Here is a 14,440-nt window from a genome sequence, read left to right as displayed (position 1 = left end):
CGCAACCTGTACATGTCTCAGACTGCTCAGGTGCGGGTGGGAAACGGGGAGTCCGGATGGACAGTGTTAGGAAGGGGTGTAAGGCAGGGTTGCCCATTATCACCATTGCTGTTCAACCTTTATGCAGAGGAAATGATCCAAGAGGCATGGGAAGAACTGGAGGTAGGAATGAAAGTGGGCAGGGAATTCTTAAAATCAATTAGGTTTGCTGATGACCAAGCTTTAGTTTGTCAGTCAGCCAAGGGGTTACAGGCATTGCTGAGTGAATTGGAAATTCAGTGCGACAGGTATGGGATGAGAATCAATATTAATAAAACAAAGGTTATGTGATTTTCTAGAAAGAAAAAGGCTAAGCTAAACATTAAAATAGGAGGGCAAAAACTAGAGCAGGTAGAACAGTTTACGTATCTCGGTAGTGTTTTGGACCAATACGGTCAAAGTAGTAGGGACGTAAGGAGAAGAATTGCACTAGGCAAAGAGGCTTTCACAAGGAGGAGGGAGTTGATGACAGGGACATTGAGTAAGGATGTTAAGAAAAGACTCGTAAAAACTTTGATATGGAGTGTAGCTATGTACGGCGGGGAAGCGTGGTCAATGAAGTAGGAGGATAGACGTAGACTGGAGGCTTTTGAAATATGGGTGTGGAGAAGAATGGAGAAGGTGAAATGGACAGAGATAAAAGCAAACGAGGAAGTACTTGGTATGGTGGGCGAAGAGAGGGGTTTGTTGGGAGCAATCCTATGGAGGCAGGAAAAGTGGATGAAGGGGGTGTTGACCGGCAGTGGGATGTTGAAGACTGTGATACAGTGTAGAATGTTGGGCAAAAGAGGAAAGGGAAGGAACAGGATAGGGATGTTGGACGGGATGAAGGGAGGAAGAAAGTACTCAGAGATGAAGAGGGACCTGATATAGAGTAGGATGATGGATTTTGTGTTTTGTTAGGACTAATAAACTATTTGTTTGGTAGTTGTGTCCATCCAAAAACCTACCTTAACCAGTAGATTACCTTAAAAAAAAAATGAAGATCCGCCGACTAGCGAGCAAATACTGTAAGGCGATAGCTCACTCTCTATCTCATTCGCTTCAGTGTCCACAGCAATCGAGTACTTTTTCAATAAATACTTCGAATGAACTATAGTTGCACAAATTTTTGGACTTTGTTGTTGACCGGGTAGACGTCCACTTATTAGAATTATTTGGAAACTATTTAACTTAACTGAAACTGATATTTGTAAGAAACAATTTTCACACCGTAATTGATAGAAACTAATCCAGATACTTTAGGAATAGTAAGGGTACAATATGACTTGTACAGGAACCATTTGTTGCAAGCAGAAACCCATGGAAAAGGAGGAACAAACATGTTTGCACTTATATTTCTGCACCGAAGCTTCCAGAACCGAGGTCATTTGCAATATTTTCAAAGAATGCTAAAAATCCTTATGTTGGAATTAATGGTAAAATAAGATATTCTGTTTCAGCTTGAATTATAAAAATATCATGGAAAAATTATTCATTCTAATTTCTGCCCAGCTGTGTGCACCTAATTGCCATTTTAGTATAAAGAAAGCAACTATCCTGCAGTACCGGTGACCTAAGAATACTTTTATTATGCAACTCTTGTCGCAGGAAACTTCCTGTTATTATTTTATAGAATTTATCCACCGAAGAGATACGAAAAAAATGTTATTAAACTCGATGACTTATTAAGAGTCATGTTGTACTAAAACCCACAAATTGGGTGGATTTAAGTTTTTTGTTATCTTCCCAAAAAATGCTACTTCTAGATCAATGGATAGAGGATACCTGCTTTATCACACCTCCAGCACAGAAATATTTCAATAAGTTTCTAAATTTCTAAAGCCATATCAGATATTCAAAACTAGGCTATTTTTTAACCATGATCCTATTAGTGACATATACATATTAATTAACAACCCCACCTTTTCCTTTGCATGATGACACCTTCAAAATTCTATTTTGCTTATACATAGTTTTTTAGAGACAAGAAAGGTGATTGCAATGCAACCTCTGCAATGGTGTCATTAACAAAAAAAAGCAACATCTATGGAAGAAGATCCATATGAGACTGCACCAATCATGAAGGTCTTACATCTACTACTGACCCATTCCAAATATTTTGTCTTTTTATTCGTTAACAATCTCATACGATACATAAAAATAAAAAAATATACCAAAGGCCATTTTCCACAAGGTCACCACTTTCAGGCAGGACTCAATGTCTCCTATCAAGTTGTTAACAGGTGAAATTCCAATCGCCAAATTCCATTAATTAATGGAATTTCATTTAATTCCAAAATTAATTTCCAAATAAATGAAATATTCTCTCTCAGTATGAGGCAGTCAGAATTATCAAGTTGAGATCATAGCCCTGAGTTTTATGAAGATTCTCACAAAAATAAATCGGCCATCTGACAACATTGGCTTTTTGATAACAAATTTGAACTTTCGTATACAATGCATCTGGTTCCAGCATGGGCTAGTCTCATCAATTATAATTGCAAATAGGAAAAGGTAGTCTTCTAAACATCACCTTGCATCTAAGGCCTCTATTTTAGGCCATCAATAGATCGGTGAAAACAGCTAAAAGAGGAGGAACTAAAAATGTGTGAATAAATATACCATAAGGTTATTCAACCATCAAAAAATGTTATTAGAGCCTCCATTACTGACACAATATGCAAATTTTCAACTTGAGAATAAGTAAGAAAGTCATGTTGAAAAAGTTCCAAGAAAATTCCAGCGGAGATGACATTGATGATAGACAACTTATTTTCATATGCAGTGAATTCCTTATCATAAACCAATTTTGAACATAAGGTGATGGTATGAGATCCTACTTCATCTTACCTTAATCTTCATGCGCAAGGATACCTTCAGATTTAAATCTTTGGATTTTGATACATGGTAGTACCTACCAAGGGAAACCCGAGTCATTTAAGATAAAATATGTAAGTAATGAGTGAACATAATAAATATTTCAAAATATTTATTAAATGATAATTAATACTTCATAATCTAAATGCTCGCTATAAATATTCAAGCCAAGAAGGTTCTTCCGAGAAGAAAGAAAGTTCTTTTGAGAGAACACTCAAAGAGTTGAAAGCTGAATATCTTGAAAACAACCGACAGCCGGTAAAGCAAATCTTTCACCCCAAGATTCTCTCGGCATAATGCACAATTTCAAACAGAACTTCCACCATGATGAGTATTATAATCATCCACTCTAGTCTAATGTGATGGCGATCATTCAGGTGGGAAGACAACAATTCAACCAGCTCCATGCAGTGGTTAAGCTTCTCATTCATAACCTGGAAAGAAGTAATTGCTTTCAGTAGAATGATTCTGGAAAAATTTCATTCCTTAATTGTAAAAAAGTAATTTTAATCATTCAAGATTAAAGTTTTGGTGATATTGGAAACTCAAAATTTTCTTGACAGAAGGGACTTATGCTAAGTTTCATGTGATAACCCTCAGCTCAAAGGGGAAAGACTGATGAAACTACACAAATACAGTGATGCGCTAAAAGATAACTGATAAACGAGTATGAATGAACACTGTTCATATATTAAAGAATATCTTATCTTCCATTGATGAAAAACAACTTCAATTTTCATTGGAATCTACAAGGGTTATTTTTTAAGTTAAGTTCTTTTGATCATAAAAAAACATTATACGTCAGAAAATTTTTATTAATGGTATTAGTTTACTACAAACCAGTTTCACTTTTCTACGTCATCACTGTTCATTTATTAGGACTTTTCCTAATACTGCAACAGCTTCTTCAATACCTCGACATAGAAGTTTGCTACTGAGAATTAAACCAGCTGATAACTGCAGTCTTGAGTTCTTCGTCACCTTCAAACTGTTGCCCACCAAGCCACTGTTTCAAGTTCAAGAAGAGGTATCTCCATCTTGTCGATAGCGGTCCAAAAATGCACGTCTATCCAACATTCTTCGCTCTTTGTGAGGGTTCAATAAGCATTTTCAGTACCCACCTTGCACACAATTTGTAATATCCAAGCTTTTCCATGACAATCGTGGCTACAGTGGTGCATACCAGAAAAGGAAATGTATCCGCCAAAGAACTAATTTTCAATCGTCAATCAGATTCCAATTATTGGTCCATTTGTCGAACGATTTCATCTGTCTGGATACTAGGCCTGCTCTTCATCATGCACTTTCGTGCAGCCATTTTTGAAGCCTCTACACCATTGTCTAACCTTTCCTACACTCAATACTGTTGGTCCATCAACTACGCACAACTCGATGAATTTGGGCAGCAGATGATTCTTTTGTATACAAAAATTGAATCACAGCTTGCCACTGGTAGTAGTAGTTTTGAGGGGAGGCGACCGACAGCTAAGGTCATTTGCGCCATAGGGGATGGATAGGAAAGGATGAAGGGTGGAGAGAAACCCGGCGTCGGCATTAGCCTACTCTTTACGAAAGGCGCCAAGGGGTCCACAGTTTAACGTCCCATCCGACGGACGGCGTACTCACTCAAAATGCCCTCCACAAAGCACCTCAAGTAGGGATCGAGATACCTCTGAAAAATATTCAACACCGCCGGGATTTGAACCCGCGCCCTCAGGGTGGGAAGCCAAGCTTGCCACTGTCATGGGCAATGATTTTTGCAGACATTGTTATCTGCATTCATTGACAGTAAAATGACCGCTGAATCAAAACAATAACTTCCGTAGCCTCAGACACAGTCAATAGATGGTGCCATATGTTTACAATTTTGTTCTGACCTGCCAATGTTTAAATTTAAGAAAACAGTCCTTACTTTTTTAATATATCTCATATTACAATATGAGTAGAAAATGAATGAAGAAAAATGTATGCAATTAATACTAAGAATATGCACATGTCTTCGCTTAAAATATTACATGAATTAATTTTCCCTTTCAGGGAAAGAATTTATACTAATTAATACTAATGCTCAAGAAAAGACCAAACTCTGGATATAGAGACTACATTCCCCATTTTGCAACATTTACAAACCATCCTCTTTAATGCAATCATATCTATTGATGACCAACTTTAAACTGGTTCTTCCATTGTTGAAACACTTCCTAGAGTGCACATTCTGTGGTTGTGAACATTTCTTTAAAATATCTCTTCCTTAATCTCCTATAAAGTTTCAGAATAACATAATTTCAAAGTTAATTTAAGTTTTGTAACAGGAAAATGTCTCCTTTGGCCAAGTCTGTAATATAGGGTGGATGTAGCACAATGGATGTCTGATGGTTTTCCGGATAATTGTGGATAAGGAGCAATGCATGAGCACATTGCATGGCACACAGAGCAATCAAGTCACGTAATATCCACACATAAGACCTCTTACTGTACACAGCCTCCTTCAAACATCTTAACACTTCTTAGGATAACTCATTGTTTGTTATCTAACAACATAAACATACTGGATATCCATTCGACCATTATAGCAATGCCTTTCCATTCAAAAAATACAAGCAACATCGCCATGATCTTTGACAGATCTCTCAGCCATATCTAGGAAGAGGAGTGCCTTTTCTCAACCATTGTGACAACTGCATATTGTTTCAACATCAGAGATCCATAAACCTACATCCCATCTCCAGTTATGCTGATCTTAAAAGAATTTTCATCCAATCATCAGCATCAGTAATCAGTTCCTAACCGATCCCCATGTAGTTTTCTTTCTGACATCAGCAGACAAATAAAACATGAATTTTCCAGTGACATGATGAATCTTAAGTGTTTCAATCAGAATTTTATGGCAAGATCCTGGTATGATTCCAACAGTGAGTCACAACATTCTTTTTGTGCCTATCTGGTAGTTAAAGCTTTTAGAGTTACATTAAAATGGAGTCATAAAATTGCCTCTAAAAAAGTGTACTTAGCATGTCCTATGAGAAAGATAATTGGTATCTTCAGTAAAATAAACATTTAAAATATGAAGGAGTAATCCTGGTTTTTCAAAAGTTAATAACTGATTGATGGCAACATTTTCACCCTGAACACTCTTATTGTCATCATTTTCACAACATTTTGGCCAAATTATTCAAATCATTCAAATCTATATGATTTTTAATCTGAATCCTGATTGCTTCCTTTCACGTAACGCCCAAACAAAAAAAATAATTGTTGCACGAATCGGAGTATATCCCCCCATTTTCAGCACAATCCCCACTCATGAGATTATAATAAAATGTATCTTATCAGATGATTATCAATTATGTCCTGCAAAGGATGAGCATCTATTGCTACGGTACAAGATACATGCAGCAATTTAATTCACAATTTCATTATTAATTTATTCTAGAAGATCACTTGCATCCAATCTTTCTAAATAGGTACTTACCCGAGTTCTTTTCGCAATACTGAAGTAGAGGCACATTTTGTGATAGAGATTTTCTAAATCTTGCCTATCCCAGTAAAAATCTGGCGTGTCAAGAAGGTCAGAGCTTAAGTTTATCATGTGCCTCAGAGCAAACAGTTCACCAATCTTGCGGAGGACCTCTTCCCTAGACATGTTAATGTGTTTCCCTTGACGTAAATCCTGAAAATAATTTATTACCAATTAAAAGATAATTAACATTAATCCAAATAAATCCACAGAATTGTTAAACTCTTTTTTTGACACAAATTCCAGTAAATCTTGCAAAACCAAAAATCCAAGCAGTACTGATACATACACCAACTCAAATTCAATTCCATAAAAGACTTTTTATTTAATTTTTCTGAAATTTTCTATCCATACTATAGATTTGTAGGTTGAGGGACAAGTTTTTATGATGAAAGTGCTAAAAAAAAAATAGGTGCATACATAAAATCTGCAATTCCTTAGAGTCATCCTGGTCCCAGGTGGGTTTTGGCAATGAATTTAAAATAAAAAAAAGATAATTATTTAATTTTTAAATATTTTAATTATTTATAATTAAGGTGGCAATGGAAATTTGAGGCAGTTTGAACTTTCATTTAAGCATATATATTGCAAGAATTTCATTTAGTCAACACTCTTTTAAACGTAATCATGAAATAAGGGATCGCAATGCTGCAGTGGCTTATGTACTGGCTTCCCACCCTGAGAGCTTGGATTCGAATCCCGGTGGTGGCTGGATTTTTCAATGGTGTCCCAATCTCTCCTTGGGGTACTACACGAAGAGCACTTATGATGCCAGATCTCTCACCACCCATCCTCCATTCCCTGAAACATTCTACCCCTAGCAGATTAACCACCATTCCCTTCAGGCATAAATAACCTCAGCTGTCAGTCGCCTCCCCCAATTACTAACATGAAAGAGCCAATCTACCAGATCCATTGTAATTAGCAGCATAATCACACATGTCAAACTTTTGAGCTCTTAAAAATTTGCTCCAACTCAAAGGAATCTGAAATTTTAAAACATAATACAGATTTGCACAGTTTAGCAAAGTTTAAGTTGGCATTTGATGGACTTAGATATCGATAACCCATCAAATGTAAGGTATCTTTTTTCACTTTTTCAAGAAAATCTAAATGTACAGAGTTTAATAAAAGCAGAAACATGTATTGCATTTACTGAAAGGTTATTTATTTTGATTAACACCATGAAAAATCTATCCCCTAAATCAATTGCTAGAGATAGCAAGTGATACAGCATGTATGCTACAATGTAAATCATTGAATTCATCCAATGTAAATGGTCAAGGGGGCATGTGCATTTTTCATTTTTAGTCAGACTGCAGCATGGCTCCTCACTAGATTCAGATTAAAGTGTTGCACATATCAACATCAGCCTTATTCAATCGACTCTGTCAGAAGACATTAGCAACTGGTTAAGAAACTTTATACTAGCACTATTAGCAGCCTAAGTAGCAGAGGTACACATACAAGAATAAATAAGAAAACGTAGATGGAACCTAGCAAAAATGCTCCTTCTTTTAACTAAAGAAATATCTACGTGTATGAATTACTCCACTTTGAATTTAATGATTTCATATCTTGCTGTAAAAACACTAGGAAGGCTAAGATCGGCATTTAGCTACAAACATAAAGACATACATAATAATTACATACTTAAAATTGCTAACGTTTTGATTCTTCTGAATGCATTTCTGCAACAGGTGGGAAGAGAAAAACTGCTGGTAGATCCAAACACTCTTTCAATTGCACAATTTCTAATCTCATTCAATCTCTCAAAACCAAAAGTATAACAAAAAACCTTACCTCAGTCACAGATCTCACGCTGTCGATATAGAGATCCAAGGATGCTTCCAAGACACCAAGTTTAACTGAAAGACCCACTGCATTAGAAAATGTATATTTTTCTAGGTCTGGAACATCCAGGTCATTAAAAAGAATTACTTCATCCTGGAGGCAGGCTTTCTTGCTGAAAAGAGAGGCAACAATAAGTCACCTGCCCTAAGTGAGCATGTTCAGAGCAAATGATTTTAAAGAGGCAAGCACACAATATTGACAGCATGATTTGGTTTCAGTGGCAGCTTTCCGAATTATAGCCGTGAGCAAATGATAAATTGGCCAGCTGGTGGGCATAAGAGAAACAGAATACCTTAACAGACTAAAAGATGCAAAGAAGGGAGCAGTGACTTAAATATGTTCTGCAGAATTGTATGGATCTGAGAGTTGACCTTTGAGGCTAAAGGATGAGCATAGACCCAAGGCTCCCACGATTGGAGATTGTAGAAGGGATAAAATAAGCAGGAAGGAGAGGAACATCAATAACAAATTTTTTTAAGCATGGTGCAAGAGAAGAGAGGAAGTTGTTAGTTGAAATTAATATAAGGCAGAGAAAATGGATGGAGGAACCACTGAGAGGTTGCAGAATACTATAAGTCATAAAAGAGGGGAGAAAAATACGTAAATGTGGCATAGGAAGAAATCAAATGGCTGTCTTAGAGGGCATGAAGACAGTTAGAAGGTGCAAAGAAATGAAGAAGGAAATAAGATAAAGAAATCCACACAGTATGTAGTATATAATGTGTTAGTTACCATCCAAAACCTACCTTAATATGTCTATCGCCATTAACCTGAGAGGCTGAGAAAATATTTCCCTTAGCATCTATGTCACACCCTTTGAGAGCCACCATGATGGTGAGCGGCAGGGGGAGTACAGACATCTTTCTAATGAGGGTCTAGGCAAAAATGCTAAGTGTTTGTCATAAGAATGGAAGATGAAAGCAAGCTTTTCCCATAACAAATGCCAGGGTCTTATCCTTAGTTTTGTTGTGATCTTGAAATACCATTACGAAGAACATATTATTAGAATTAGTGTACCAGCTTTGGGTAGGTTTTTGATAGACCTAGGGACTACAAACTACTCTTTTGCCCTCACTAACATGACACAAAAAAATCTTTAAAATTTGTACTATATACAGGTATTATAATAACCCATTCTTCAGCTCGGGATACTTTCAACCTGCCTTAATTTGATCCAAAATGATTATTCTTTTCTTCTCTTGACTTTGCTTTCCCAGCATTTTCCAATCTATCACAGTCTTCACTAACCAATTGCCTCTCATATCTCCCGTATCCACTTATCTTGCCCAATTGAAATTTCCCGGACATATTCTGTCTTCCACTACCATGCCTAGAACTTCATTGTTTCTATTCATTTCTGTCCATTTTATTCTCTCCTTTCTCCTCCACACCTACATCTCAAAAACCTTCAATCTACACTTAACCTCCAACCTCAATGACCAAGTTTCCAAGCCATACAAAACTATGCTTAATATTCAAGTCTTCACCAGTCTTTTCTTAAAAATAGAATGATTAATTTAATTCATTTAGTGCTAAAGTCTATTTTTATTATTTTCCCTCTGGCATTAGTAACATTTTCCTGAGTGGTCACCTAATGTGCCTGCAGAAGTTGAGTGAGAGCAAAACAACACCCTTAGTGTCATAATTAAAGGTGAAAGTCCAATTCCTTTCTATAAGGCTTAGTCTTTTTTCTTTAGGACAGTTATATGAAATCGCCGGCTAAAACTTCCCAAGCATTAAATGCATGTGAATGAGAATGAATACTATGACAAATTAGTTGAATATTATAATAGGAATGGTAGATTAATGTACTGTTTTAAGTGGCTCAAAGTTGTCAATCACTTTAGCTGAGTAGAGAATTGCAGTGGCCGTAAACTTTTATCAGATAGGGTTGAGTAGAAGGCAGAGTACAGAGTTTAAAATACGTTATTTCCATATTAAAATTCTTTTGGATCAAAATAAGAGAAACTAAAAACAAACTGAATACAACAGCAACTTACATTTGATCTGAATACGTATACTTCATTGTCTCACATTCATCAGAAACTAAAGTCTCTGGGTAGCTGTTCTCTTCAAACTTCTTCAGGAAATTCAGAATATTAGTACATTCTAAATCTGAAATATTCCAAAGCACAACACTTCCCTCTCTGAAGAAATATATATCTCGAGGTTCCGTGTCAAACTGATACTTTGCTGTTGCACGAAGAACATCAGAACTCTCTGAAAAGAAGAATATCTTTTAAACCATTCAGAAAATAATGCATACCTAATAAATTACTATGACCCCTTAGTAATACCATCTGCTCTAGGAATAATATTCCTTTTGAATGCCTGAGTGAAAATTTTAACCCATGAACATTAGTTGCAAATATGGTAACATCAGTGTTTACTACTACTGCCTTTTAACTGGGACATCTGCTACAATCTTTTACAAAATAATGTCTTTATTGAAACATTAGAGTGAAGTAGTAGAAGTAGTTTTAGGGGAGGCGACTGACCTTACACTCTCCAAAACAAGATTACCCTTGAATATTATTTTCCGTAATCTTTATATACCAAAATAAGATTTAACAAGCACACAAACAAAATGACAAAAACTATGTACTTAGCCTTGAAATGAAGCACCAAACAATTAAATATGATCTTACCTCTACATTTCAAATAACTGTATCAAATAGCTTGATAAGATAAATTTATTACAAGAATTCAACTACAGTCATGCGGAAGACGCCAAATTTCTCATGTCTAAGCTCTGCTTTTTCCCACCTCGCGTTAATAAGTTAATAGTAGTTTTGGTTGAGGCGACCGACAGCTGAGGTCATTAGCACCATTAGGGATGGGTGGGAAAAGTGGAAGGGTCGAGAGAAACCCCGCATTGGAATTAGCCTCCTCTTATCGAAAGGTGCCAAGGGATCCACAGTTTTATTGCCCCATCCAACCGATGGCGCACTAACTCAAAGTGCCCTACACAAAGCACCTCAAGTAGAGATTGAGATACCACTGAAAAATATGTCATCTCCAGGATTTGAAACTGGGCCCTCTGGGTGGGAAGCGAGGATGTTAGCCACCAAACTATCATGATCGCCACACTACAGTGAAGCATCAATGTTCGATCAAAACAGCACAAAACATGACCAACTCTAAAATCATAAAAGCACACACAGACCAAGGAAAGATAAAGGTTTAAACAGAAATTTCAGAGTTTAAGAGGACGCCTCGGTAGCATTAGTGGCTAAAGCACTCGACCGGATATTGAGGGATCTGGGTTCGAGTCCCAGTCAAGGCGAATGATTTTTACACTCTGAAATTGTTGCATTGAAATGCACATTAGCGGATGACTCCGTTAAAAGTTACTGTTGCGGCATCTCCCGCAGTTTCTTGGGAATTTATATAGAAACATTCCCAAACCATCTAGATATTTACTGATGGAAATAACCCTTTTACAAAAAGAAAGGCAAAAACATAGATTAGTTCCAAAATTATCAAAAACATTTACAAAAAGATACATACTCGTTATTGAAAATGAAAATATAATTTAGAACTTTAGATGAATTTTGATTTGGAATGCATGAAAGATTTTTAGATGGTTTACAGGTACGCAGACATACCTAGTAATATTAATTAATTTAGAAAAAATATCAATATTAAATAATAATCCAAATTAAAAAATGGAAACTAAATATAAAAATGATAGTATTTGTAATGGGCCAAAGGCACTCTGAAAGATATTGCACTTAGGAGTTATAAGGGATATATCTTGTAATGCAGTAATTTATTAAGAAATGTTATGTTATTAATTTTTCTATGTTAATGCAAGGAGGAAAGATTTGGTTGAGGTAACATTTCATGATAGCTATGAAGATATTTGTGAATATTGAATTTTAATGCAATTTTGTGCACAAATTTTCTTTGAACATGCTTGATTTTATGAATAGGAGTTTTTAGTAAGGTGACCACACAGTAGAGCAGAATTCACAGAGTGGCCAGGCTAAAGAGATAAACAGAACTTTAAATGGCTCTATATGATTAAACATTTTACAGTATCAGAGGATAATTTCAAGGAATTTGTAAGATTAGATTGACCATAGTTATAATGTTGATGAAATGTTTACTGTGAGTCAAATACAACTCCTAGGTTTTCATATTTGTTTATCCGGCCATGGAGTAGTTGCATAGTCAATACTCATAATGCTGTGGCCTCCTTTTCTGGTTGAATGTTAAGGAATAGCATTTTTTTAATTGAAAGTTAGATAGTTTTGCAGAGTTAGGTGATCATCAATTAATTGAACTGTTAAAAAAAATGTAAGTCATCCGCATACAAAATAAAAGGAATTAGGTCTAATGCCATTGTAACATCATTTATAAAAAAGTTAAATAGTGGACCTGGAAGGGATCCTTAGGGAACACTTGATGATGGATAGAACATTTAATTTCAGATGCATTCATTTTGACTACAACTTCTTTATTGGTCACATAACTTTCCATCCAGTTAAGTTAGGTACCAGTCATTTCCAATGCATCCAACTTTCTAAGAAGAAGCTCATAACTAACAGTACCAAAAGACTTATTGAAGTCAGAAAATATGACATATGTGTGTATGCTTTTTTCCTTACCTTCTTTAAGATACTTAATAAAAACAAAAAGATTAGTGAGCGTTCATCTTCCTTTGGCGAAAGCATAATGCTCAGGGATAATGATACTATTTAAGATAGGGTTTTGCTTATCTACAACCAATGATTCTAAGCTTTTTGCTATTATTGAGAGCTTGGCAGAAGGGATTTGACAAAAGACGGTTCAAGTGCTCTCATGAGCCGAAATTTTAACTATCAGCACATAAAGATATTGACATGCTGACAAGTAGAATTGAATATTCATGGCAAACTCAAAATAAGAACATCGTGTTTTGAAACAGTATAAACTTCACAGCCCCATGGGAAATAAACGAGTTAATCCTTAGCACACATTACGATAATATCCACCCACACAAATAAGGGATTCAAAATTAATTGATTAAGTTCCTTGTATACATTTTCTACTTATGTAATTTTTAATTAAAACTACCTGTTTTGTTATTGTCATCTCCGTCATTCATGACGAAGCACGATTCATATAAATTCTGCTGTCGTAGACCCTCCTCCAACTTTTCCAAGTCATATTCTTCAGCGGTAGCATAAGCTGTGACGGACCAAAACTGAAAGCATTAATTTTAGCACAATAAAACTGAAAAGGAATGCCTGAGAAAACAAATATATGAATCACAAATGATTTTAAACGACTCACCCCAGTATGAGTCTCTCCGTCCTTCGTTAAAGGCTTCTTTTTTCTCTGAGGCCTCTTCTTCATATGCAAGCCAGGGGGACTACTAGAGAGACTTCTGAAGGCAACGAAATAATTTGTTGACGCATGAACTGTACACCTATTCATTACCGGCTCCAGAAAATTAGTTCTGGGTAAAAAATATGGCCAGGGTCTAGAGCTACATAGTATATTACTATGTAACTTCTGAGAACTAAAAAAACGAACACACGAAAGCCTCCCCACTGGGTAAATATTGGTTATTAACTTTGGTAGCATGCTGATGCAATGCGTTCACGAACACAGCAATAAGACAGACGAAACTGTTAGATTAATGAAGAAATACACAGCCGAATGAAACTACGTCATTAATAAAAACTTAATTGTTGAGTGCGCAGAGTATTTCCCATTAACTTAACATAAAAAATACGTTCATCACCATATATCACCGATGCATACTGAAAACAAGTAGGAATTATTTGAGTGACATGTCACAGCGTAGCTCCAATGCCGTATAATAATGAAAAAAAATTCTTTTTTCGTAATAGTAACAGCACATGCTACTAAATATTAATCAAAATATTAACTGTAAATGTTCGGCAACACAGACGCACGTTTTTAGAAATTTCCACCTTTTTTAAACTGTCACCTTTTGTTAGTCTCTTGTTCTCCTTTTCATTCTTCAACTGCTTTGTAAAATAAGCGTCAAATTTAAACCATTTCTCTGAAAATTAAATAGATAACATTAATAGCGGCACATGTGTATTTTTCATGAATGCATATATCTATATTCATTCTTTCATAAAGCATAATTCTAATTATCACTGAAGATAAAAGCCTCAGTGGTTAAACAATTTGCTCGGTTTTTTTACTCTT

At 35.8% G+C, this 14,440-nt stretch overlaps 1 protein-coding gene across 2 annotated transcripts; it reads right to left on the bottom strand.

Moving 5' to 3' along the window:
• Positions 1-3,009: 3,009 nt before the first annotated feature.
• On the bottom strand, positions 3,010-14,179 carry LOC139693894 (required for meiotic nuclear division protein 1 homolog). 2 transcript variants are annotated; one of them, XM_071592214.1, is made up of 6 exons: positions 13,550-14,179; positions 13,331-13,460; positions 10,270-10,489; positions 8,219-8,381; positions 6,371-6,568; positions 3,010-3,332 (listed from the first exon to the last, which is right to left on the bottom strand). In XM_071592214.1, exons 1-6 carry the CDS (start codon positions 13,841-13,843, stop codon positions 3,171-3,173), a joined length of 1,167 nt encoding a protein of 388 aa, XP_071448315.1. In that variant the 5' UTR covers positions 13,844-14,179; the 3' UTR covers positions 3,010-3,170. The 2 variants fall into 2 exon arrangements, with proteins under 2 accessions (XP_071448315.1, XP_071448316.1); XM_071592215.1 differs by having other exon boundaries at positions 13,331-13,444; positions 13,550-14,178.
• Between the last annotated feature and the right edge of the window lie 261 nt (positions 14,180-14,440).

The sequence above is a fragment of the Hetaerina americana genome, unplaced genomic scaffold (assembly GCF_022747635.1).
Source record: "Hetaerina americana unplaced genomic scaffold, ioHetAmer1.1.p SCAF_5, whole genome shotgun sequence".
Taxonomy (NCBI): domain Eukaryota; kingdom Metazoa; phylum Arthropoda; class Insecta; order Odonata; family Calopterygidae; genus Hetaerina; species Hetaerina americana.
Note: the sequence above shows the minus strand (reverse complement) of the source record. Positions and strands in the feature narration are given on the sequence as shown.

Coding starts and splice junctions, on each gene's coding strand:
- LOC139693894 (XM_071592214.1), bottom strand. CDS start 13,843: ATGCTACCAAAGTTAATAACCAATATTTACCCAGTGGGGAGGCTTTCG. Junction 10,490..13,330: donor AGATGACAATAACAAAACAG/GTAGTTTTAATT, acceptor TCTTCTTTTCAG/AGAGTTCTGATGTTCTTCGT. Junction 3,333..6,370: donor GTATTGCGAAAAGAACTCGG/GTAAGTACCTAT, acceptor ACTTCTTTCCAG/GTTATGAATGAGAAGCTTAA.